Source organism: Sorex araneus, chromosome X, assembly GCF_027595985.1.
Source record: "Sorex araneus isolate mSorAra2 chromosome X, mSorAra2.pri, whole genome shotgun sequence".
Classification (NCBI taxonomy): domain Eukaryota; kingdom Metazoa; phylum Chordata; class Mammalia; order Eulipotyphla; family Soricidae; genus Sorex; species Sorex araneus.
Genome location: NC_073313.1, coordinates 87,129,483 through 87,152,449, shown reverse-complemented (window position 1 = coordinate 87,152,449; position 22,967 = coordinate 87,129,483). Strand labels below are relative to the sequence as shown.

General features: G+C 50.2%; 1 protein-coding gene across 1 annotated transcript; it reads left to right on the top strand.

Annotated features, from left to right (window-relative positions):
- Positions 1 to 359: 359 nt before the first annotated feature.
- On the top strand, positions 360 to 22,145 carry SASH3 (SAM and SH3 domain containing 3). The gene is made up of 8 exons (XM_004606417.2): positions 360 to 588; positions 12,609 to 12,704; positions 13,229 to 13,375; positions 16,819 to 16,960; positions 19,034 to 19,194; positions 19,319 to 19,528; positions 19,687 to 19,837; positions 20,331 to 22,145. Exons 1-8 carry the CDS (start codon positions 532 to 534, stop codon positions 20,525 to 20,527), a joined length of 1,161 nt encoding a protein of 386 aa, XP_004606474.2. The 5' UTR covers positions 360 to 531; the 3' UTR covers positions 20,528 to 22,145.
- The last annotated feature ends 822 nt before the right edge of the window (positions 22,146 to 22,967 follow it).

Sequence of the window (22,967 nt, the reverse complement as noted above, 5' to 3'; positions counted from 1 at the left end):
TGACAGTAACAAGGGTGGGGGCAGGGAGCAATGTAGTGATGTAAGGTGGTCCAGTAGCATTGGCCCAATAGGCAGAGACAGGATCCATCTTCTGGTTTCTGGCTTCCCGTTAGTGAGCTACCAGGCTTGGAGTGAGCCCTACAACATCAGGGTGAGAGGCTGCTTCCGGAAGGACACAGCAGAAGGACGTGAGATGACAGGTTAGGGACTTTTCTCTGCTTTTTCAACCCAAGAGCCGTCTGCCTCAGAATCTCTGGAGACCGAAGCCGGAACTTCCTTCCTCCCCCCAGGGGCCAGCGGCTGCGATTGCTGTAAGAGCAGGTCACGTGGCGGGGCTTCCTGTATGCGGCTACCGCACCGCAGGGTGTCCATGGCCCGCACCCCACCGGCCGCCTCTGCCGCAGTCAGAGTGGCAAGGAGGAGCTGTGTTCATGTCGTGCCGCCCAGGCGGTGCTGCAGGAGCTGAGCGAGCAGCCTCAGCACCTTGACACCCAGGAGAGCGAGGACGGAGTGCCAACTGCATAGAGAGCCATGTTGCGCCGCAAACCCTCCAACGCCAGCGAGAAGGAGCCCACTCAGAAGAAAAAGGTGAGGCATATCTCCGGAAACTCACTTCTCCCTTCCTTCTCACTGCTTTCTCAGCCGGTCACCTGCATGACTCTTAGAAGTGGCTCTAGCCAAACGCCTTAGGGTGACTGTGTAGGCAAGAACCATTCTATTAAGGACAAGGCAGGAGCAACTAGAATAGCCGCCATAGAGAAAGGACTTCGCATTCTAAAGAGATGACTTACAGAATAGACGTTTAGAAAGCGAGTTAAAGAATCCGATCCTGGGACTGAAGAGATAGATAGTACAGTAGGTAGGGCACTTGCCTTACATGAGCAACTAGCCCAGGTTCAGTTCCAGGCATCCCGTACGGTATCTTGAGCACCACCAGGAGTAATTCTTGAATGCAGAGCCAGGAGTAATGCCTGAGCATCACCTGATGCAGCCCAACAACAACAATGACAACAAAGAATTCAACCCTACAACAAGAGGATAGAGGGCTGAAAATTCAGGCCTAGAATCCTAGATGAGAACTGGAGAATTAGAAAATACAATGCTTGAGTCTAAACCTAAGGCTGTACTGAATTTTTGCTCCTTAATTCTGGGCCATGACACCATTTTGGCCTAAGCACGGCCTCTCAGAAAACATCTCACACAAAGGGCCACACAGCTTAGAGTCAGGTTGCCCCCAGGAGCCTGTCTGTTTGTCATGGAATAAACTTACCTCACATGGTTGGTTCTGCTCTGGGAGACCAGTAGGCCCAGAGGAGATGAAGTTAACTTAGAGAAGGGGCCTGAGGTGATTTCCTTCTCAGGGAAAGAACCTTGAAAGCTGCAATGGGTTTCAGAGGGCATACAGACTGTTTCCCAAGAGGTGAGAAATTATTGTGAAAAATAAGAGATGAAGCTGGAAAGACGGGGACTAGGAGTGAGAGCTGAGGAGAAAAACCTAAGTGCTTTGAATGGTCAGGGGAGGGGGGAAAGCCACTATCATGGGATAACTGAGGTGTTCATTTTCCTGGAGCACATGCTAGAAGATTCTTTGAAGTATCTCAGTGTCTCTCGCTGAAGTTGAGGATTTCTAAATGCATTTCTTTGAATTGATTGTAGGAATCTCCCAATCAGCAAGTGCCTCCTACACATCCAGAAGGATCTTAGAACCCTTCCAAAGTAACCCCCCTCTAGACTTAGACCAAGGTCCAGAGCCTTCAGCACAGGAGGTCAGCCCAGGTGCCCTATCAGGAACCCTATTTTTCAGAGAGCAACTTCCACGCAGATGCTGACCTAGCTGGGAGCCCAACTTCAAGGCGCTGGGGTGTGCATCCTGTCCCTTTTCAGGTCCTGGGGAGTCTACCACTTCCGGCTTCACTCTCCCCACTCCACTTGCCTGTCTGAGGTCACAGTGGAGGTGAACAGAATGGGGGAAGGAGGCTCATAAAATTTTACACAAATACTGTTGCACACCCCTGTGCTAAGCCCACACAGTTCGCCAATGAGTGTCCGTGTGCTGTGAGTGGGCCCACTTCCCCTAGCTCTGGGCTAATAGGGGTGGGAAGTGGAGCCTGCTCAAGATGCTACTGGGCCCCAAACCACAGGGGAGCTAAGCTGGGGAAAAGAATCTGAGAAAAAGCTGACACTTCGAAACCAGGCCCCTTTGCTACCTTAGGGGAGTTATCCAGGGTCGCACAGAAGCCATAGAAGCCCTCTTTTGTGTTCCCAATTTCTGTGACCCAGACTCTAAACTTGGCAATCTGGCCTGTGCGATTCCCCCAGGTGTCTTCCAGAAGAAACCAGGCCCATGGGACATTCTGATAACCCCATCCTTTCAGGGAGGAGAGCCCAGGCAAACTCCACCCAACCAATCCCAAAGCCTGAGGTGACCTCCAGAGCCACCTTCTAAGGTCGCACCCTGGAAATATCCTTGGGAGCAAAACAAACTTCCAGAAGGTAGAAATAGTACCTTCCTCAGGACTGACTTCCTTACTTCTCTTCCCCTCACCCCTGCTCTTGCATAGCGACCTTGGGTAAGTCCCTTCCTCTCACAGGTGATATGGCGGAGGGGAATACAGAGACACATAAAGCCTCCATCTTCTCGTCCTGCCTCGCCAGCCAGCCAAATGGAGACTGTGCTAGGCAGAGGCATGAAAGCTGAGTAGGAATCCTCTCAGCTTCTACTTTAAGGACCTTGGATTGCTCACTGGCCTTTGGGCCTCAGCTTCCTCTGGGAATAAAAGGAAACAGCCCCCCCCATCTACCACCTCAGGAGGTCATATGGGTGACCCAAATGATAAAAAATACTCTGATGTTCGCAGACATGTGCACATGAGGGGGTAAGGAGCACTCCGTACAAAAGAACCAACCTTGATTCTAGTCCTAAGTAGCCCTGAAGGTTTGCCAGCTGCCAGGCTCTCTACCGAGAGTTCTACTCACCTCTGAATTCATTGCCAACGTGAGAGTTAGGGGCAGACATTGTCTTTCTCCCCATTTCATATTCAGGGCTCAGAGAAGTAAGGGACTTAACCTAACACGGCACAGCTAATAAGCTGCAGAGGTGAGAGCCAAGCCAACACAGGTCCATCTGCAGAGTCTTAATCCTTTCTCCCTCCACTCTCATGTTCCAACTCATCTCAAAAGCACTAGAAAAATCTGAAGAACATCAAAAGACTTGGCCCATGGATGAGAGCGCTCTCTGGGGCAGAGACACATAGCTTTGAAAAGAGGGACCTTCCGGGCAACAGAGCAAGTCAGGGGCTAGGGCAAAGGGCCTCCCGGATGGCAGGGGTCAGGATGTGGCACTGAGCATGTACTATAAAGTGAAGAAGGACCTAACCCTCACAGACTTTGGACATTTTTGCCTCTTCAATCTCTCTTCACTCCCTTTGGTCTGCTGGCAGGTAGAAGTAGAAAGCGATTTTTTTTTTTGCTTTTTGGGTCACACCTGGCAATGCACAGGGGTTAATCCTGGCTCTGCTCTCAGGAATTACCCCTGGCGGTGCTCAGGGGACCATATGGGATGCTGGGAATCGAATCTGGGTCGGCCGCGTGCAAGGCAAACGCCCTATCCGCTGTGCTATCGCTCCAGCCCCCTAGAAAGCGATTTGTTCTGAGACTTAGCTCCCCTAAGCATGGTAGTGTCCCACTGCACCCTACATCTTCAGCCAGGGGAATTGCAGAGAAATCAAGGTTCCCATTTGGCTGCTCAACTCTTCCTTCTTCCAGTCTATCCCGGGACCCTCACCCCATCTCCTATGGCACCACACATCTAGCACCCCTAACACCATATCTCCACCAGTGTGCACTTTGGGCACCCAATGGATTCCTTGTTGCCCACAGGCAACAAGGCATGGCCGCCAAGGGGCTTCTGTGTTTTTTCTGATCCACCTCCCACCACAGCACGATACCCACCATTCCATCATCATTGTCCCCTAGAACATCCTTAACTCCCACTCTGGTTCGAACTCTTTCCAGTTCCACCTGAGAAAGTGATTCCCTAGCATGGCTCAGTTCAAATAGGCTTCTTCCTCCATGAATCCCTCTGAAATCTTTCTTCCTCCTTACTCCCCTCTTCTCTTAAGAGCTCCCTTTAAGTGCTACTCACAGCCAACATTGCTCTCATTCTATCTTTGTTGGTGAGTGGGAGGGCAAGAGGCAATTTCGTGAGCTCTGAGAGCAACGACCCAAATGGGCTTTCAGTATAGGTCTGGGTTTGAACTTTGCACTTACTGCTGCTGGCTTTGTGACTTTGCCTACGTAGAACCTTTCATTTCTCTGAGTCTCAATAACCTCAGCTGGGAAGTCAGAATATGAGACTGGTAAAGCTGGCACACATGAAGTACCTGGCAGAGTGCCAGGTCCATGGAGGTGATGAACTCCTCATTAGTGGTGGGTTCCCATACATGCGCAGGCTGGTGCCTGGAACCCAGAGGGTGATCAGTGTATGACTGCTAAAGAGAAGACCAAAGAAGCTTGTTGTAAAGACACTCAAGGAAAACCGAGCTTGCTAAGGGGCAGGGGGTGAAGAGGTCCACAGTGGCAGTGTAAGACTCTGAGGGAATGGTCAGAGGAGGCTTCCTGCAGCAGGTGTCATCTTGAAAATGGCTTTGCAAAATTATTTTATTGAAGTATAATATCCCTATAATGAAATGCATCAATCATAAATATGGCATTCAATGAATTTCCATTCAGTGAACAACCCTATGTAGGCAGCACCCAGATTAAGAAACAGAGCACTCTTATTCCCAACATTCCAGAAATTGCATTCATGGTCCTATTGCCCAAGGATGCCTCCCCTTCACCCCATTCCCCAAGGATGGCCACTGTCATGACTTCCAACAGGATAGGCTAGTTTTGCTGGTTTTCAAACATTCTATATGAGGACCTGTGCCCAACTGACCCTTGAACTAAATAGGGGTTAAAGACACTGGTTCTTTTTTTTTTTTTTGCTTTTTTTTTGAGTCACACCCAGCGATGCTCAGGGGTTACTCCTGGCTTTGCACTCAGGAATTACTCCTGGCAGTGCTTGGGGGACCATATGGGATGCCGGGGATAGAACCCAGGTCGGCCGCATGCAAGGCAAATGCCCTACCCGCTGTGCTATTGCTCCGGTCCCTGGCACTGGTTCTTGATCAAAGAAACTTGTAAAACTTTTTATTTCCCCCTAACCTTAACTACTTACAGCCTACCGTTTTGACTGAAAGCCAACATAACTTAAAGAGCTGATTAACACATGTTGTGTAAGTTCTGTCTATTGTTTGCTATAATTTGACAATGAAGTAATCTAGAGAAAAGAAAACATGATTAAGAAAATTATAGGGTCAGAGAATTAGTATAACAGGCAGGGTGCTTGCCTGCATGCAGCCGACCCAGGTTCATTCCCAGCACCCCATGTGGTCTCCTAAGCACCACTAGGGGTGATCCTTGAATGCAATCAAGAGTAAACCCCGAGCACTGCCAGGTGTGGCTCAAAAAGAACATGAAAATTACGGCAAGCAGAAATGTATATTTATAGCGATGTACTATATTTGTTAGTATATTAAGTTCACATTGTTTATAAGAAAAACCATGGGGCCAGAGAGATAACTCGAGGGAATAATCACATGCCTTACACGCAGGATGGCCAGGTTCTACCTCTGGCACCACATGGTCTCCCAAACAACACAGGGAGTGACCCCCTACACCAAGCATAGAGCAGGGAGTACCCTCTGAGAACTGCTAGGTATGCTCCCGGAAAAGAAACAAAGAAAATCTATGTTTATATTGACTGGAACCATTAAACCACCTGTGGACTGGTCTCTTCTGTTCAGCAAATTCAACCATATATCTGGGCCTGAGCTATTGCAGTACAGCAGATAGGGTGCTTGCCTTGCATAGGGTCAACATAGGTTCAATCCCCAGTTCCCTATGTGGTCCCTATGTGGTCCTCCTGCCCTGCCAGGAGTGATCCCTAAGCACAAAGCCCAGGAGTAAGCCCTAAGCATCACTGTATGTGGCCCAAAATTTAAAAAATTCAACAATGTATCTGTGGGATCCATTCATATTGTTGGGAAGAGCTGAACTATTTTGTTATATGACTTCGACATCAACAGCCAACATTCAGAGACTATAAAACCAAGCTCCCAGAAGCATAATACCCCTATAATATTATAGGGACATCTTACAGCCTAATTCTCCACTTCAGAGAACCTGGCAAGCAACCGAGAGTTTCCTGCCTGCATGGGAGAGCCTGGCAAGCTCCCTGTGGTGTATTCATATGCCAAAACCAGTAAAAATGATGGGTCTCATTCCCCTGACCCTGAAAGAGCCTCCAATGCGGCACCATTGGGAAAATCAAGTAAAGAGAGGATTCTAAAATCTAAGGGCTAGGATGAATGGAGACATTACTGAGACCGCTCGAGAAAATCAATGATCAACGGGATGATGGTGATGATGATGATGATGATGATGATGATGATGATGATGATGATGATGATGATGATGATGATGATGATGATGATAACTTGTACACATCTAGATATACATTCTACAGTCGATCAGTACCTGGGTTGACTCCAGTGAGACTAGATTTCAACGGAATGAAACTACCCTTGTCAGGAAGAAGGGTGGAGGTTTTCAAAGGGTCAGTTTTCTGAGTCTGAAGGTGGGTCATAGGAAAGTCTAAGTAGCCCAACATTGCATGAACAAGAGCTACGTCAGGTCCTCACTCCTTTCATCTTCAACCAAACCTGGTGAAATCAGCGCACTTGTCTTCATTTTATCCCACAAGGAAACAGAAGTCCAGACACTCTGAGGAGGGGCCAGAGCGATAGTATAGCGGGCAGGGCATTCGCCTTGCACAAAATCGACATGGTTCAATCCCCAGCATCCCATAGGGTACCCAGAGCACCGCCAGGAGTAATTCCTGAGTGCAGAACAAGGAGTAACCCCTGAGTATCGCCAGTTGTGACTCTTCCCCTCGCCAAAACCCCACAAAATTCAAAGGAACTCAAACAGCTTTATATGGCAGAACCAAGACGGCAGAACTAAGATGTGAGCAGTTGTTGATTAATGCCAAATAGAAAGACTAAGATGTAAAAATTCACTGAAGAAGGTGACACATCCCAGAATTCAGAACTATCTTTGGCTGGAAAAGCCTCTTTTCCAAGGGCCCCCCTACCATGCTTCCTTTAGACATGAAATCTGAGCCAACTATATATGATACTATCTCTCTCACTGGGACAGAACCCCAGGAAGACCTCACCCCAAAGGTAAGGACAGGCATAAAATCAAAAAAGGCCCAAAGATTTCAACTCACACCTGGGAGAGGCAAGTTACTTCAGGGTCACCAAAATGTATTTACGAAGTTTGGGGCTGACCATGAGACTAGAAGTGGGGCATGCAAAAGAATTTGTGGGACCCTTTCCATGTCCCTTGGACTGAGTAAGACCCACCAACTGGTTCCAAGCCCTAGATCACCTCCCACTATCCTTTTGGCTCATTTCTTCCTGCTTTGGGCAAAAGCTGGGATAGAGGGGCCCCAACACAAGGTCCTGGGAGGAAAAGGGCCCCAGCCCCCAGACTGCAGATTAATGACCGGAAGAGGCCTCGGGAAGGAGCCTTGATTAGAGGGCAGCCTGTCGGTGAGTTTGCTCTTCCCCCAACAAAGCCCACTTCTGGCCCCATGCCTGCCCTCCTGCTTTCTTTCCAAGCTTTCCTGTCCCTAGGGCTTCAGGGGCGACTCTCAGCCTCCTGGTCTGCAGGCCCAGCTGAGGACTGGTGGAGAGAAGGCTACAATAGTCCTCATCAGTCTATAAATAGCAGTCCAGCCTACCCTCCTTGGACACAGGCCAGCCCGGTGCCCACCCTCTCTCTGTTCCCTCTTTCCAGGCACTAAGAGGAGGAAGTTATCCAGGCAGCTGCATCCTAACCATACAAGAGAAGGAAATAAATGGAAGGTGGAGGAGAGAATGGAGAAAGAAAGGAGAGAAAGAGGAAAGAAACATAGAGGAGAAATGATGGAGGGGATGCATGGGATCTCCAGCCCCCTTTCCCAGCCCCTCTGTGTGCCCAGAAGAGGCTTTCTGAGGCACCCCACCCAGGAGACCTAGTGGCAGCCTCTTGCTTGGTCTGACTGCTGACCTAGTTTGTGGTCAACTTGCTCACAGCGATCTCAGGGAGGGGCAGCTGGACTCTGATTGCTCATTTGCCTTTGGTCAAGAGTCACTGCTCTCTGGTTAAGAGAACTAAAGTGCTTCACCACAGTCGCCAGGACTTGAGGCCAAATGTGTGAAGATTGGGGGGTGGTGATTGATAGTGTCCCTGCCCTGGTGGGGAACAGGTTGTCACCAGCTACCCTCCCTTACATAGAAAAGAGGATGTGAAAGTTTCTGCTTGCTGTGGGGTTGGGGCTCTGGTTCCTCAAGCCCTTATCTCTGGTGTCTGCAGTCTATTCCTCTCTATCAGTCTGGCCATCTGTGAACCCCAGTTCCTGTGTGCATCTCTGGTCCTCACTGTTGATGTTTATTCAGGCTCAGCCTCTACTTCTTTTGTCTAAAATTTCCCCCTTTGCTACCTGCCTGGCTGTGGGTTCTGGCTGTTATCTTAGCATGTGCATGCGGACTCTGTTAAGAAAGCTCCTTGGGGCTGGAGCAATAGCATAGCAGGTAGGGAATTTGCCTTGCATGCGGCTGACTCAGGTTCTATTCCCAGCATCCCATATGGTCCCCTGAGCACTACCAGGGGTAATTCCTGAGCTCGGAGCCAGGAGTGTCCCCTGTGCATCGCAGGGTGTGACCCAAAAAACAAAACAAAGCAAAAAAGAAAGATTGAGATTTTAGGGGCTGGAGCAATAGCACAGCAAGTAGGGCGTTTGCCTTGCACGCAGCTGACCTGGGTTCTATTCCCAGCATCCCATATGGTCCTCTGAGCACTGCCAGGGGTAATTCCTGAGTGCGGATCCAGGATTGTCCCCTGTGCATCGCAGGGTGTGACTCAAAAAGCAAAAAAAAAAAATTGAGATTTTAGGGGCTGGAGCAACAGCACAGCAAGTAGGGAGTTTGCCTTGCACGCAGCTGACCCGGGTTCGATTCCCAGCATCCCATATGGTCCCCTGAGCACCACCAGGAGTAATTCCTGAGTGCATGAGCCAGGAGTAGCCCCTGTACATCGCCGGGTGTGACTCAAAAAGGAAAAAAAAAAGGAAAAAAAGAAAGTTCCTTGCTTACAGTCTCAGAGAGGCAAACAGTGGCTATGACCTAAATGTCTGAATATATAAGGCTGGAGATAGTACAGTGGGTAAGACACTGTGCTTGTACACATAACCTACCTGGGTTCCATCTCTGGTACCACCCGGAGTGAATCCTGAGCACAATTGGATATGGTTCCTACAACAAACCCATAGAAGTCCGAACACGTCAACAATAGCCAGTTTGTCACTTCAGCACTTTAGGTAAAAAGCTGAGACAAACAAAGAGAAAATGGCACCTTTCCTCTCCTCTGGCCCCCCATCACCTCCTGTCCTCTTCTCTCTCCTTTCCCCATTCTTTCTTCCTCTTTCTCTGTTTCCTCTTTCTTTTCCCTTCCTTTTCCCCTTCCCTTTCCCCTTTCTTTCTTCTTTTCCCTCCCTCTTTCATTCTCATTTCTCTTCTTTTCCCCTTTATTTTCTTTCCCTTTTCCCTTCCCTCCATCCCCTGTCAACTCCCCTCTACTCCCTTCCCTTCCCATTTCTTCCCTTCCATTCCCTTTCCCAATCATCTGTGTCCCAAATCTGTGACCATATTCTTTGAATGTATCAACTGTAGTTTCCCAAAACATAGAGTGCCAGGGCTTACTGACTTCTCTGAGACTCGTCCTGCTTTCCTTGAGACACAGATTCATTAGTTAGGAAGCCCTGATACGTGTACATTTATCACTACAACGAGAGCTTGGTGCTCCCAGCTCATTTGGAACAAGCCCAGAGCATCGAAGAAGGTGGGAAAATGCTAGAGAGGCGTGCTATGTCTTGTGAAGGTGACCCTATTGTAATTACTTCTGGCTCTGTGCTCAGGGATCACTCCTGGCAAGACTCATGGGATTAAACTGTCATGTGAAATGCAAGCGCTTTTGCCCTGTGCCATCTCTCCTATGCCCTAAAAGTCTACTTTATTTAATTAGTTATTTTGGTTTTGGGGCTACACCCAGCAGTGCTCACGGCTTAATCCTGGCTCTGTGCTCAGGGATCACTTCTGGCAGGCATGGGGGACCACATAGATTGGCTGAGATTGAATCCAGGTAGGCCACATGAAAGACAAGTGCTCTTCCCACTCTACTCTCACTCCAGCCCCTTTTCTATTTTTTTTGTGGCTTTCAATTGTGCCCTAGGCTTACTCCTGACATGGTACAGGAACCATATTCATGGTCTGGAGGTTCAATCACATAGAAGGCCTTTTCCCTGTACTATGTCTCTCACCCTCCAAAAGTTTCTTTTTTGCCTGATTTGGCAGCCATAACCAGCAGTTCTTAGGGTTCACTCATGTCTGTGTACTCAGGGATCCCTCTTGTTGGGCTCAGAAAACCACATACAGTGCTAGGGCTTGAACCTGGGTTGGTCATGTGCCAGGCAAGCACCTTAACTCCTGTGGTAACTCTCCAGCTCCTGAAGTGTATGTCTTATAGGAGATATATGTTGGTTTCTGATTATTTAGCCTTTTACTCCTGAGTTCTGGGATCAGACTTCAGAGTTCAGGGTTCCAGAATCAAACTTCAGATAGAAATACGGGCATAGACAGAGTTAGGAATAGGTGCCCTTCCCTCATCTCCCTATGCTTACGGGTTCCTGGCAGTCAAGCCCACAAGCTGTCTCTGGGTGTCATATAAGCTCATTAATGGCTGTGATCCAGACACTCACAAATAAATCTTGGAAGAGAGCAACACGCTGCAGAGATGCCTCCGAACCCCCAAATCACCATCCAGTCATCCAGTTAAAAATTTAACTCCAGCTCTAGCACCCTGTTTAAAAGTTTAGAGTGCCTGGAGTTACATCTCATTCTCTAAGCCACTGATGCACCAAGAGTAGCACACCACGTTTGATAGGGTGTAAAGTAGAAGGCAACAGACCTTGAGATATATATATACACATATATACACATATATGCACATATATACATATATATATATATATAAAACCACCCAAGGCTCAACCTGTAACAATATCTTAGTGATCTCTCATACAGGGGTTTAATGGCTCCAAGGTGAGATACAACAATTTTCACACACTTTCCTCTAAGGAAACCTTTTTGGATCATTTTAGTGGCTTATTCAAAACAAGCAATACAAAATAATTATTTACAATCTGCCTTTGGAGCAGGTTTGGGTGGTGGTGGTTGTAAAATTCAAAATAATGGTGGTGGGAAGGTGCAATGGTTGTGGGAATGTGTAATAGTGGTGGGATTTGTGTTGAAATATTGAACGTAATAAATTATTGTGAACAACTTTATAAGAATAAAATTTAAAAAGAAGAAAGAAATATGAGCATAGGCTGAGATATCCAGGCTAGGAACTGGCTCTGACCCTTCTCAGCAAAGGGACAGGATAAAGACAGGGAGCCCTGAAGGCACTGTAGGGGAAAGAATACTGTCCCCCTACCCTTCAAGATGGGCTGGAGCAATAGCACAGTGGGTAGGGCATTTGTCTTCCATGCAGCCAACCGGGTTCTATTCCTCCATCCCTCTCAAAGAGCCCAGCAAGCTACCAAGAATATCCTGTTCGCACAGCAGAGCCTGGCAAGCTACCCATGGCGTATTCGATATGCCAAAAACAGTAACAAGTCTCACAATGGAGACGTTACTGGTGCCCACTCAAGCAAATCGATGAACAATGGGATGACAGTGCTACAACAGTGCAGTGCTACCCTTCAAGATGCTTTTGGCTGTATAGTAGTTGAACTGACATAGAATAGATTAATCGAAGAGAAAAAAATGTTTCCATTTCTTACATTCAGCGAAACACACAAAGATACGAGGTTCTTGACAGTCAAGCAAATGAGGTTTCTACGCCATCCTGAGCTCGGGAGAAGGGTGGAGAGCCAATAAGGGACCAGACTTCAAAGTGGAGGAAGACAATTCACGGGGAGATGGGAGAAGCGAATGTTTGGTAAACAAATGTTTGCCAGTGCCATGCAGAGACAAAGGAACACAGAGTAGATCAGGAACAAACAGCCCTCACTAATCCCTCCCCCTCGGCCTACGACTTTTAGCTTAGATTCCTTGTAGGTATCTCTGATGAGAGTTCCCTTCCTGAAACAGGTCCCTGATCTAAAGATCTAAATTCTTTTCCTGAAGTTAAGGGAGAGGGAAAGAAAAAAATGCACGTCTAGGGTTTCTTTATTAGAATCAGCGTTCCCCCTCCCAATACCCCTGTACTCCTCCCAAAGAAATGGAATCTGATCCCTGACAACATCTGGGTGCATCACCTCATTAGGCTTGAGTCCTCAGAGTACATATGGCTCAGCTCCAGCCTGGGGTCTGCGGGGAGGTTGGGAGTGAGCCGCTCCTGCCTTAGCCAGCCATTTTAGCACCACTGATTGCTTCTTCCACCTCTGCTTCTTCCAGCTCTCACTTCAGCGCTCCAGCAGCTTCAAGGATTTTGCCAAATCCAAGCCCAGCTCCCCTGTGGTGAGCGAGAAAGAATTTAATCTGGATGATAATGTGAGTTTCAGAACCTCCTGGGGAGATCTGGCAGCAGGCCCTGGGTGGGGAAGTGCGGGTGGATGGGGGGGTGCGGAAAGGAGGTTTGAGGGCGACTGAGGCAAAGCTAGCTTAAAGACAGAAAGCCCACCGCCTCAGCCACCAAGATTTGGGGCTCCAAGAATTCACAGGCACCTTGTTCAAGGTTTGGGAGACAATACAGGGGTTAAGGTTTCTTGTCTTGCATGCAGCTGGCTGGATCCAGTTGGATTCCTGGCTCTGCACATGGTCCCCTGAGCATGGCCAGGAGTGACCCCAGGAGTTCAGAGCCAGGGGTAGCCCCTGAGCACTGCCAGGTGTGGCCCAAACTCCTCCTCAAATCAATTCTAAATTAAGTGGATAATGAATCACAAATCACAAAGCCTAAGGGTAGACCTGGAGCTAAGGAGAAGTGGTTGGGGCCTGTCGTTCCTACCTCTGTAGCCTCTGCCCCCCAAGTCCTGAACGTCACTAGGGTCCTCATACCTCTTCTTTCATCCTGTCAGATTCCAGAAGATGATTCAGGTGCCTCCACCCCAGAGGATGCTGGGAAGAGTGGCAAAAAGCTGGGGAAGAAGTGGCGGGCCGTGATTTCCCGAACCATGAACCGGAAGATGGGCAAGATGATGGTGAAAGCCCTGTCAGAGGAGATGGTGAGGCCTGGGGATCCAGGAGAGGGGTGACGGGCAGGCAGCACAGGCACCATTCTGGTAGGGTATGAACATGACTGCTTTGTCGGCCTCTGTTCGGGTTCAGTGCCTGAAGGCCCGCTTCTAAGAAGGAAGAACACACAGACCAAGCACTCCCTCCCAGAAACAGACTTAGTATGGAGGGAACAGGATTGATGGGAGGACAGGACAGGTGACAGAAGTGGTCTGAGGAGAGAGGACAGCTGACGGGATCACCTGAGGCAAATAGGACCTGGTTTTGGGAAAGCTTCATTCAAAGGGGCCCACGGCAAGAACCTAGAGAAACTAGCTTCAAGCCGGGAAGGAGAGTGAGACATACATGGGGAGGTTCACTCTAGTGGCCAGAATAGCATAGTAACTTGGGGGTGGGTGCTTGGAGGACCCTGGGGTGCCAGGGATGAAACCTGGGCCTCCCTCCCACTCAGCTGGGTGAACCATCTCTCAGGCCCAGGCCCATGGCTCTTCTAGGAGATGCCAAGCTCTGGTGTCCTGGCTCTTACAAATCCAGGAAAGCAGCCTGTCGGGAATTTCAGCAATTCTGTGCTCTTGGAGTGAAACCCAACCATTTCTGAAACTTTAATTCTCAGTTCGAACTGAATAAACTCTAATGTGGAGTGACTATAGTCCATCTTCAAAACACATCACTTCCTAACTCTTGTTCCATCTGGCACTGTGCTCTGTGCCCTCAAGGTCATGCACATCCACAGCATCTGCGTATGACTTGGCGACCTCCCAGTGACTGCATAGGACTGAGAGGGAATGTCCCCAGACCATTCTGTCCTTGGGCTGGTGGAGCAATCCACATCACATCAGATTATCAGGAGAAAAACAAATCTAACTGCGTACACATAAAGCAAGTCCAGAGATATAAATTTGAAAATGAATGGGACAAAAGGAGGGGCTTTGATGCTGTCTTGGGGGATCGTTTGCTTTGGGGTCACACCTAGTGGTGCTGGGAGGCTCCTCCCAGCTCTGTGCTCAAGTATATCTCTCCTGGGGTACTCGGGGAACCTCAGCCTCCTGCCTAAAAAGCCTGTGCTGCAGCCCTTTGAGCCACTCTCCAGCTCCAGCTTTTTATCCTAAGCTAAGGAATGGGATGGGGGATTTGGGAGTTAAAGGACAGAGGAGGGGGACTCCCATGATAAAGGACCAGGTTCTGGGAATGAGATGTTTAGCATACATATGGATGGTCTCTCAGACAGAAAGGCTGTCCCTGGCATGGAGAGATAGCAAAGGGGTAGGGGTTGGCCTTCCACATGTGTTCAATCGCTATCACCCCATATGATCCCAAGTCCCATCAGGAGCGACCCTTGAGCACAGAACTAGGAATAAGCCCTGAGCACCAATGTGTATGACCCCAAAATAAAACGAAAAGAGAGAACCTGTTTCTGCTGGTAGCCCTAAATGTGGGCAATATTGCCAATTTTCGTTCTCCTAGGGAGTTAAGGGAAAAGTAAGAGTTTCTTTTGAGCCTACAGGACCTTGATCTAAGCTAAAAATAATGCACATTTTGCTGGAGAGACAGTTTAGGGGGTAGAGCACTTGCATTACATGTAACCAATCTGGATTCAATCCCTTGCATGGCACAGGGACCCCCACGAACCAATAGCAGTGAACTTTGAGCACAGAGTCAGGAGTCAGCCCTGAATACCATCAAATGTGTGTGGAAAACACCAAAAAACAAAAAATAAAACATACATTCTGGTTACAGTGATAGGTCTTAGGAGGCCTATAGTGGACTTCTATAGTGGGACTATTCTTCAGTAGCTTGTAGTTGGCCGTGACAGGGAGTATTTTTTTTTATTTTATTGAATCACCGTGAGATAGTTACAAGCTTTCATGTCTGGGTTACAATCTCACAATGATCAAACACCCATCCCTCCACAAGTGCACATTCCCCACCACCAATATCCTGGGTATACCCCCCCTTTCCCACCCTTCCCCTGCCTCTGTGGCAGACAACATACTCTCTCTCTACTTTTGGGCATTATGGCTTGCAACATAGACGCTGAGAGGTCATCATGTTTGGTCCATTATCTACTTTCAGCACACATCTTCCATCCCGACTGATTCCTTCAGCCATCATTTTCTTAGTGATCCCTTCTCTATTCCATCTGCCTTCTCATGACAGGGAGTATCGACTGCCCCAAAATGGACAAGTGCTACAAATCTAGGCTTTCCCCCCAGCTGGCCAATTGTGAAATAGTTATCACCATGCTGAAGTGTGGGAGCTCTGGTATTAGGCTGACTTGGGAATGGTCCTCCATTGACTTATCTGTAAACTTGGGACAAATCTCACTGTGAAGACTAAAAGCACTGATAGACATGACTAGCACACAGGAGCACAGTCAAAAGCAGTTATTTTCCAGGTGTTAAAGGTAAAACAGAGGTTAAGGAAGTTGCCTTGCACATGGTTACAGCAGCAAACCTGTTTTTAGTTGGGTTTTTGTTGTTTTTGGTTTTCTTTGCTTTTTGCGTCACACCCGGCAATGCACAGGGGTTACTTCCTGGCTTTGCACTCAGGGGTTACTCCTGACGGTGCTCACGGGACCATATGGGATGCTGAGAATCGAACCCGGGTCGGCTGAGTGCAAGGCAAACGCCCTACCCACTGTGCTATTGCTCCAGCCCCTAGTTGTTTTTTTTTTTTTGGCTTTTTGCATCACACCCAGCAATGCTCAGGGGTTACTCCTGGCTCTGCACTCAAGAATCACTCTAGACGGGCCTCGGGGGACCATATGGGGTGCTGGGGATCGAACCTGGGTTGGCCGCGTGCAAGGGAAACACCTTCCTCACTGTACTATCGCTCCAGCCCCCAAACCTGTTTTAAATCTTTGTATCTCATACAGTTCCCTGAGCACAGAGCAAGGGTTTGCTACTGAATATTTCTAGATGTGCTTCCCCCCAGTCCACCCCCACCCCAAAAAAAGTTTCTTTCCAGAATTGCTGTCTGCTTGACAATGCAGTCTGGTCCCTTTTTTTCTGTGATTGCAAAGTACATTACTTATATGCCATTGAGCCTCACTCCCATGGGGTAGGTAGGGCCAGACTGTCTCTTTTGTTTCATTTTGTTTTGTTATGGGGTCATACCTGGAGATGCTCAGGGGTTACTCCTGGCTCTGCACTCAGAAATTACTCCCGGCAGTGCTCGGAGGACCATATGGGATGCCAGGGATCAAACCTGGGTTGGCCGTGTGCGAGACAAATGCCCTACTCTGGTGCCCAGAACCATCTCTTGCATTTGCTTACAGAAGCCAGGACTCAGAGCATGCCAGCACCTTGTTAGTGGCAGAGCTGGGCTCAAGTTGGGCCCCAGTTCTCCACCAGGCTCAGGCCTATTTCCTCCCATGCAGCTGGGTCTGGCCAGCCTACGCTGCTCATGGCTTCCTGCCTCCTCTCGCCTGCAGGGAGACACTCTGGAGGAGGGCTCAGGCTCCCCAACATCTCCAGACTTCAGCCTGGACAGCCCTGGCCCTGAGAAGATGGCACTGGCCTTTTCAGAGCAGGAAGAGCGTGAGCATCCAACTCTCAGCCGCCAGGCCTCCATCAGTGAGTAGAGCTTGGAGGGAAGTGGGGGTGATGGAAGGATCAGCACCAAGTCCAGTAAAGAGGTCGAGATTAGGTACTTGCTGGTAACTGTAGCGTCAGGGAGAAGGGGACAAGAGAAATCAACCTTTGGTTTGCATTTTCCCTGTCATGAGTGACAAGGGCACTTTGGCATATGCCTGTTGGCCATCCATATGTCTTCTCTGGAGAAGTGTCTGTTCATCTCCAAAGAAAGCAATAGATACCTTTGGACTGTCTCCTATGTGGGACTTAAAGATACACTAAGAAGACGCAACAAAGGGCCAAAGGTAACATAATGGGAGAACTGATCCACACACCTGAGTTGGAGTAGGAGTTGAGAGGGTGTGGTGTTGGGGTCTTTTGGGGAGGAAAGTGGGTGCACTGGTGATGGTTGTGGCGTTGGAATTATGTGCATGAGAAACCATCATTAATCATCATCTGTGGTATTGTAAATCTCAATCCAAAAACTTTTTTTTTTTTAAAGAAAGAGATCAAACTGATCAAACTGTACGGGTGGCCTGCTAGGAACTTCCCCAGCCTTCTCCATGTTAAATCTTTCTGACAATCACTTAGTGGTGTGGGATTATTCACAGGGATGATTTTGTTCCTTGCTCAAAGTGGCCCAGCCTTCAGGTTACTTCTGCCTTAGAGGAGCCCCCACTTCTTGTCCAAAGCCCTGGGGGAGCCCAAGGACAGAGGAAGAGCCCCCAGTTGCCATCTTGGGCAGTCCATCCCTATATTTCCCAGGGGAGCTGGAAGCTACAGTTCCCAGGTCACAGCTGAGGTAGGGGTATAAATAGGCCCTCCAAACCCCCCTTGGTTTGCTGTCCAAGGGTGCCCCTTGGAATCTTCTAGTTGTTCATGGGGCTAAAAGAAGGTTCCCAAAGCCCTGCCCTAGGGAGCAGTTGCCAGCTGAGTAGCAGGCCCACTGTCACTACCTTTCTTGCCCCTCAGATTAGTTTCAAGTAGCCGTCTCTCAGAATCCAAAGATGTCTCCCGACCCCCCATGGAAAGCCACTGAAATGGCTCCTTCTTGGGGCCGGAGCGACAATACAGTGAGTGAGGCATTTTCCTTGCATGCAGCAGACCCACAGTTGATCCCTGGCACCCCAAATGGTTCCTCAAGCCCCGCCAGGAGTGATCCCTTAGTGCAGAGCCAGGACTAAGCCCTGAACATGGCTGGGTGTGGCCCCCAAAACAAAGCAAAGAAATGACTGCTCATCTGCCCTCCCCAGAAGAAAAAGCCTGTCTGAATTTCCATGGGATGCGGTGTCTAGACACAGAGTCTTATGATGTATCATTGTATCTGTATCACTGTCATCCCATTGCTCATCAATTTGCTTGAGCGGGCACCAGTAACGTCTCCATTGTGAGACTTGTTGTTACTGTATTTTGGCATACCGAATATGCCACGGATAGCTTGCCAGGCTCTGCCGTGGGGCAAGATACTCTCGGTAGCTTGCTGGGTTTTCCGAGAAGGGCAGAAGAATCAAACCCAGGTTGGCCGTGTGCAAGGCAAACACCCTACCCACTGTGCTATCGCTCCAGCCACTCTTATGATGTACAGAAAGTCAAATAGTAACACAGGTGTAACTTCCCGGGAGGAACATAGCTTCCGAGAGCCCTGAAAGAGGACTCAGAGATCTGGAGTCTATTGGGCCCGGTGCTGCCAACTAGAAGGTGAGAGGCCTTGGGCCGTTCTGTTGCCCTCTCTGGCCTCCATTTCCCTCATGTGTTCATGGGGCTGTTAGCCCAGCTAGTGTCTTGAGGCCCATCCAGTTGGCTCCCCGGTGGGTCTGTGAGACATTTCTCCATCTGTGGTGAACTGTTTCCAGCCTCAGACTGTGAAGGTAAAGCAGTGCTCCTGCAGGGGCCGAGGGGGCGGGCGGGATGGATCTGAGTCCCTTCTGCTGTGTGAGCCCCCATTTCTTTCCCTCAGCACACCCCCTAGGGATTTCTAGCCAGATACCCTCCACCCACCAAGGTGCTGGCTGGGCACTGTCCCAGCTGTCCTGGGTCTGCGGTGAGCCTCTTCCCTGCCCCTGTGTCCCCCAGGCAGTGAGGTCTCCAGCCCCGGCCCAGGCGCAGGTGCAGGCGCAGGAAGCTTTGGAGAGGAGCAACCAGCTCCCCAGTACACGGGGCCCTTCTGTGGCCGGGCCCGAGTCCACACCGACTTCACCCCCAGTCCCTATGACCATGACTCCCTGAAACTGCGGGTAAGCTTGGCCACTGCGTCCCTCCTGAGCCTGGGGGTGAGGGTGGAGGGCACCCTTGAAGGAGGCTGCTCAGGCCTAAGGGCCTCCCTCCTCGCCCCTCCTCGGCTCTCTTGCTCTCCCACAGAAAGGCGATGTGATCCAGATTGTTGAAAAGCCACCAGTGGGGACATGGCTGGGCCTGCTCAATGGCAAGCTGGGCTCTTTCAAGTTCATCTACGTGGACGTGCTGCCCGAGGAGGCTGCGGGGCCTGCCCGGCCCAGCCGCCGCCAGAGCAAGGGCAAGAGGCCCAAGCCCAAGACGCTGCACGAGCTGCTGGAACGCATCGGCCTGGAGGTTGGAGTGTGGACCGGGACTGGGTCGAGAACAAAGGGAGGCCACACCTGTCCCCCAGGGATGGGGGGACCAGGGCGGGCTGCCTGGTGGTTAGAGAAGGGTTGGCGTTCCTGGGTGCGGGTGACTTCTAAGTGGCTGCGCTGGGGGCCTGCCCACAGGAACACACGTCCACCCTGCTGCTCAATGGCTACCAGACCCTGGAGGACTTCAAAGAGCTGCGGGAAACACACCTCAACGAGCTGAACATCACAGACCCGCAGCACCGGGCCAAACTGCTCACGGCTGCAGAGCTCCTGCTGGACTATGACAGTGAGTGGCTTCAGGCGACCAGGGCCCAAGGGGTTCCAAGCAGGGGGCAGCCCCGGGCCGCACCTGTCCCTGACCACACTGAGCTGGCACCTCCAGCAGTGGGAAGGCACCTTTCCGATTCGAATTCCAGTGTCAGGCCTAGTCTGCGGGGCGGAGGGAGTTTTGGAATAGTCAAGCCGCACTTCCAAACCAAAGGGGAGACTTAAGGCCGGTGAAGGTAAGGCCGGTTACTGAGTCGAGGGCTCACGGCTGCAAATGCCAAAGCCGGAGTCCAAGCCAGGCTTCCTGGCTCCTCACTTAGGGCCTGGAAATCATTTCCCCACTTTCTAAGCAGGCCGGGCGGGTCTGGCGGTGGCCCAGAGGGAAAGGCAGTTTGCAGAGGACCTCCTGCAGAGGATCCTTCCCCCTCCTCGTCCCCCCTTGGGGCTTCCATTCCACATCAGTTAAATGCTCAAGTCCCAAAGCTTCTCTTTTTCTCCCTCGCCCCTGGCAGCTGGCAGTGAGGAGGCAGAAGAGGGTGCGGAGAGCAGCCAGGAGCCCATGGTACACACAATGTCCGTGTCGGGACCCAAGGTGGACATTCCTCGCGACTCAGGCTGCTACGAGGGCTCGGAGAGCGGGCGCGATGAGGGCGAGCTGGCAGGCGCAGAGGAGCAGCTGCAGGGCCTCTCCCTGGCCGGGGTCCCCTGAGGTGGAGGTGGCGACTGTGGGCCTGGGCTGGACCTGAGCAGAAAAGGCTGGGAGGATGGGCCCAGAGGACTGGCACTGCGCCTGGCTCTGTTTCGCCACACGCGCCTGAAGCTGCAGAGGCCAGCCCGGGGCTCCGGGCTGGAGTGGCACGGATGAGAGGCCATCTCAGGGCCCACCCGCCGCGCTCCTTCCCTCCACCGGCTCCCAACTGTGCAGCCTGTCCAGGCCCTTTTCGACCCTGCTCCTGCCACAGCCACAGCCAGGGAGGCACTGAGACGCTTCACTCATGTCCCTCCTTCCAACATGACTCCCAAGCCCTTCTCTCCACCCCCCTCACTGCGCACGTTCCCCTGGCATGCTGCTCCCCAACAGGGGACTCAGTCCATGCTTCAGGTCAGACTTTAAACTCAGGGAAGAAGGTCATTTTTGTATTATTGTTTTATCTTTTTGCTTTGGGGGTCATACCCAGTGATGCTCAGGGGTTACTCTTGACTCTGCACTCAGGAATTGCTCCTGGTGGGGCTCAGGGGACCATATGGGATGTTGGGGATCGAACCCAGGTTGCCCACAAGCAAAGGCAAGCACCCTACCTGTGGAACTATAACTCTGGCCCCAAGCTGGTCATTCAAAAGGCTCCTCAGGAGAGACAAAACAGCAGGTTAGGTGTGTGTGACTTGCGTGTAGCTGACCTGGATTTTATCTCTGGCACCCTATATGGAACCCCAAGAGCTCTGAGCACAGAGCCAGGAGTAAGCCCTGAGCACCATCAGATATAGTCCAAAAGCTGAATATAGGACCCTCAGTGATCACAAAGAGATGCAGAATGAGGTTCCAGGAAAGACACGGGCACTTGTCCCTATTGCCTTTCCCCTTAGCCTTCTTAGAGATTTTTCTGCTAAATAACTGACTTGAACCAAGCGCCTGCCTGAAACAGGCCTAGGACAGGAAGGGAATGGAGAACCCCTAAGGAACTTGGTGGCACTGATGTTCTGGGACACTGTTTGCTCTCCTCTTCCAGGTGGCCAAAGACAGCTATGGGGTTTACTGAAGGGTCTGTGGGTTCCCAGTGAGATGGCTTCTCTTGCTCCTCCATCCTATAGCACCCACTTAACTCAGGCCATGCTGAAGCTTCCCGCTTAAAACAATGCTCAAACCTGACAATACACGCCAATGCAACCATCCCCTGCCACCCCTCTGGCCACCAGCCACTTCCCCAAGGCTAATAGCAGCTGGTCAGAGATAGCTTCCAAAGGCCAGATTGGCTCCTCCAAAGCAAAAATCAGGTCTGGATAGAAACTTTGCCATGTGTGTGTATCCTTCCAAGCAAAGACATTATGAAGCGTGACATTGAGAAATCTACTTTATTTGCTTCACTAAAAGTTTTGAGGTATCCTGAACTCCCAAGAGGGGGAATATTTCAGGTCAAGGGAATATTCCCTTGACCTCCATACCAAGTCTGTGCCATGAATTCCCATAGTATCTTTCTCTGGAGTCCAAGTGGCCTGGGGAATGTGTGCCCACTCTGCCTGCTCAGCGGACACACTTTCTGGACCTGCTACCCAGAATTTTGGAAAAAGCTAGTTTGGGGGAAGGGTTTGGGTGTAAATAGGATAAGAGGGCTGCAGAATAAGATTGATGGTAATAAACATAGGTAGAACTAAATTTCTGTCTCCAGTTCTCTTTTCTATGGAGAGAGGGTGGGGTGGGAGATCGGCTCCTCTAAGCTGGACTTAAAAATATGTCTCTTGTCCTTTCAGGTCTTTTGTCCCTTCCCCAGGGACACTCTGTGCCCCAATCTATCTGATCTAGAACTCCAATTTGACTTTTTTTGGGTTGGGGGCCTGGAACCAAACCCAGTGGTGTTCAGAGCTTACTTCTGGCTCTGTGCTCTGAGGTCACTCCTGATGGTGCTGGGGGGAGCGGGATCATATGAAGAGCCAGGGATCTGACCGGTATTGGCCACATGCAAGATAAGTGACTTATCTGTACTATCTCTGTACTATCTCTCCAGTCTGGCTTTTTTGGTTTGGAATTTTGTTTTTGTGCCATACTGGGCAGTGCATAGAAGCTACTCCCAGTCCAGTGCTTGGCAGAGGTTCATTATCCCAGTGGTGCCATGCAAACCAGGTGTTCCAGCCCTTTGATCTCCTCAGCCATAGTGCTCCAGTTTGAAACCAGAACTGACTCAATCCTTGACACTAACCATCATTCTTCAGAACTCATGGCCACGGACTGGCCTTGTTGGGGTTTGAAAGCAGAGACAGCAATTTCCCTCTTCCTAGAAATACAACAGGAGCCTTAAAGGCCTCTGCCCCATTAAGGAACGGGTGTACCTGGGCAGCACTGTGCCCAAGGTAGAGACACATCTAAGTGTTTCATTAGGTATGAATAGCATGTGTCTGGAAGTCAGAAAACAAAGCCAGTTTCAAGCTCATTTATT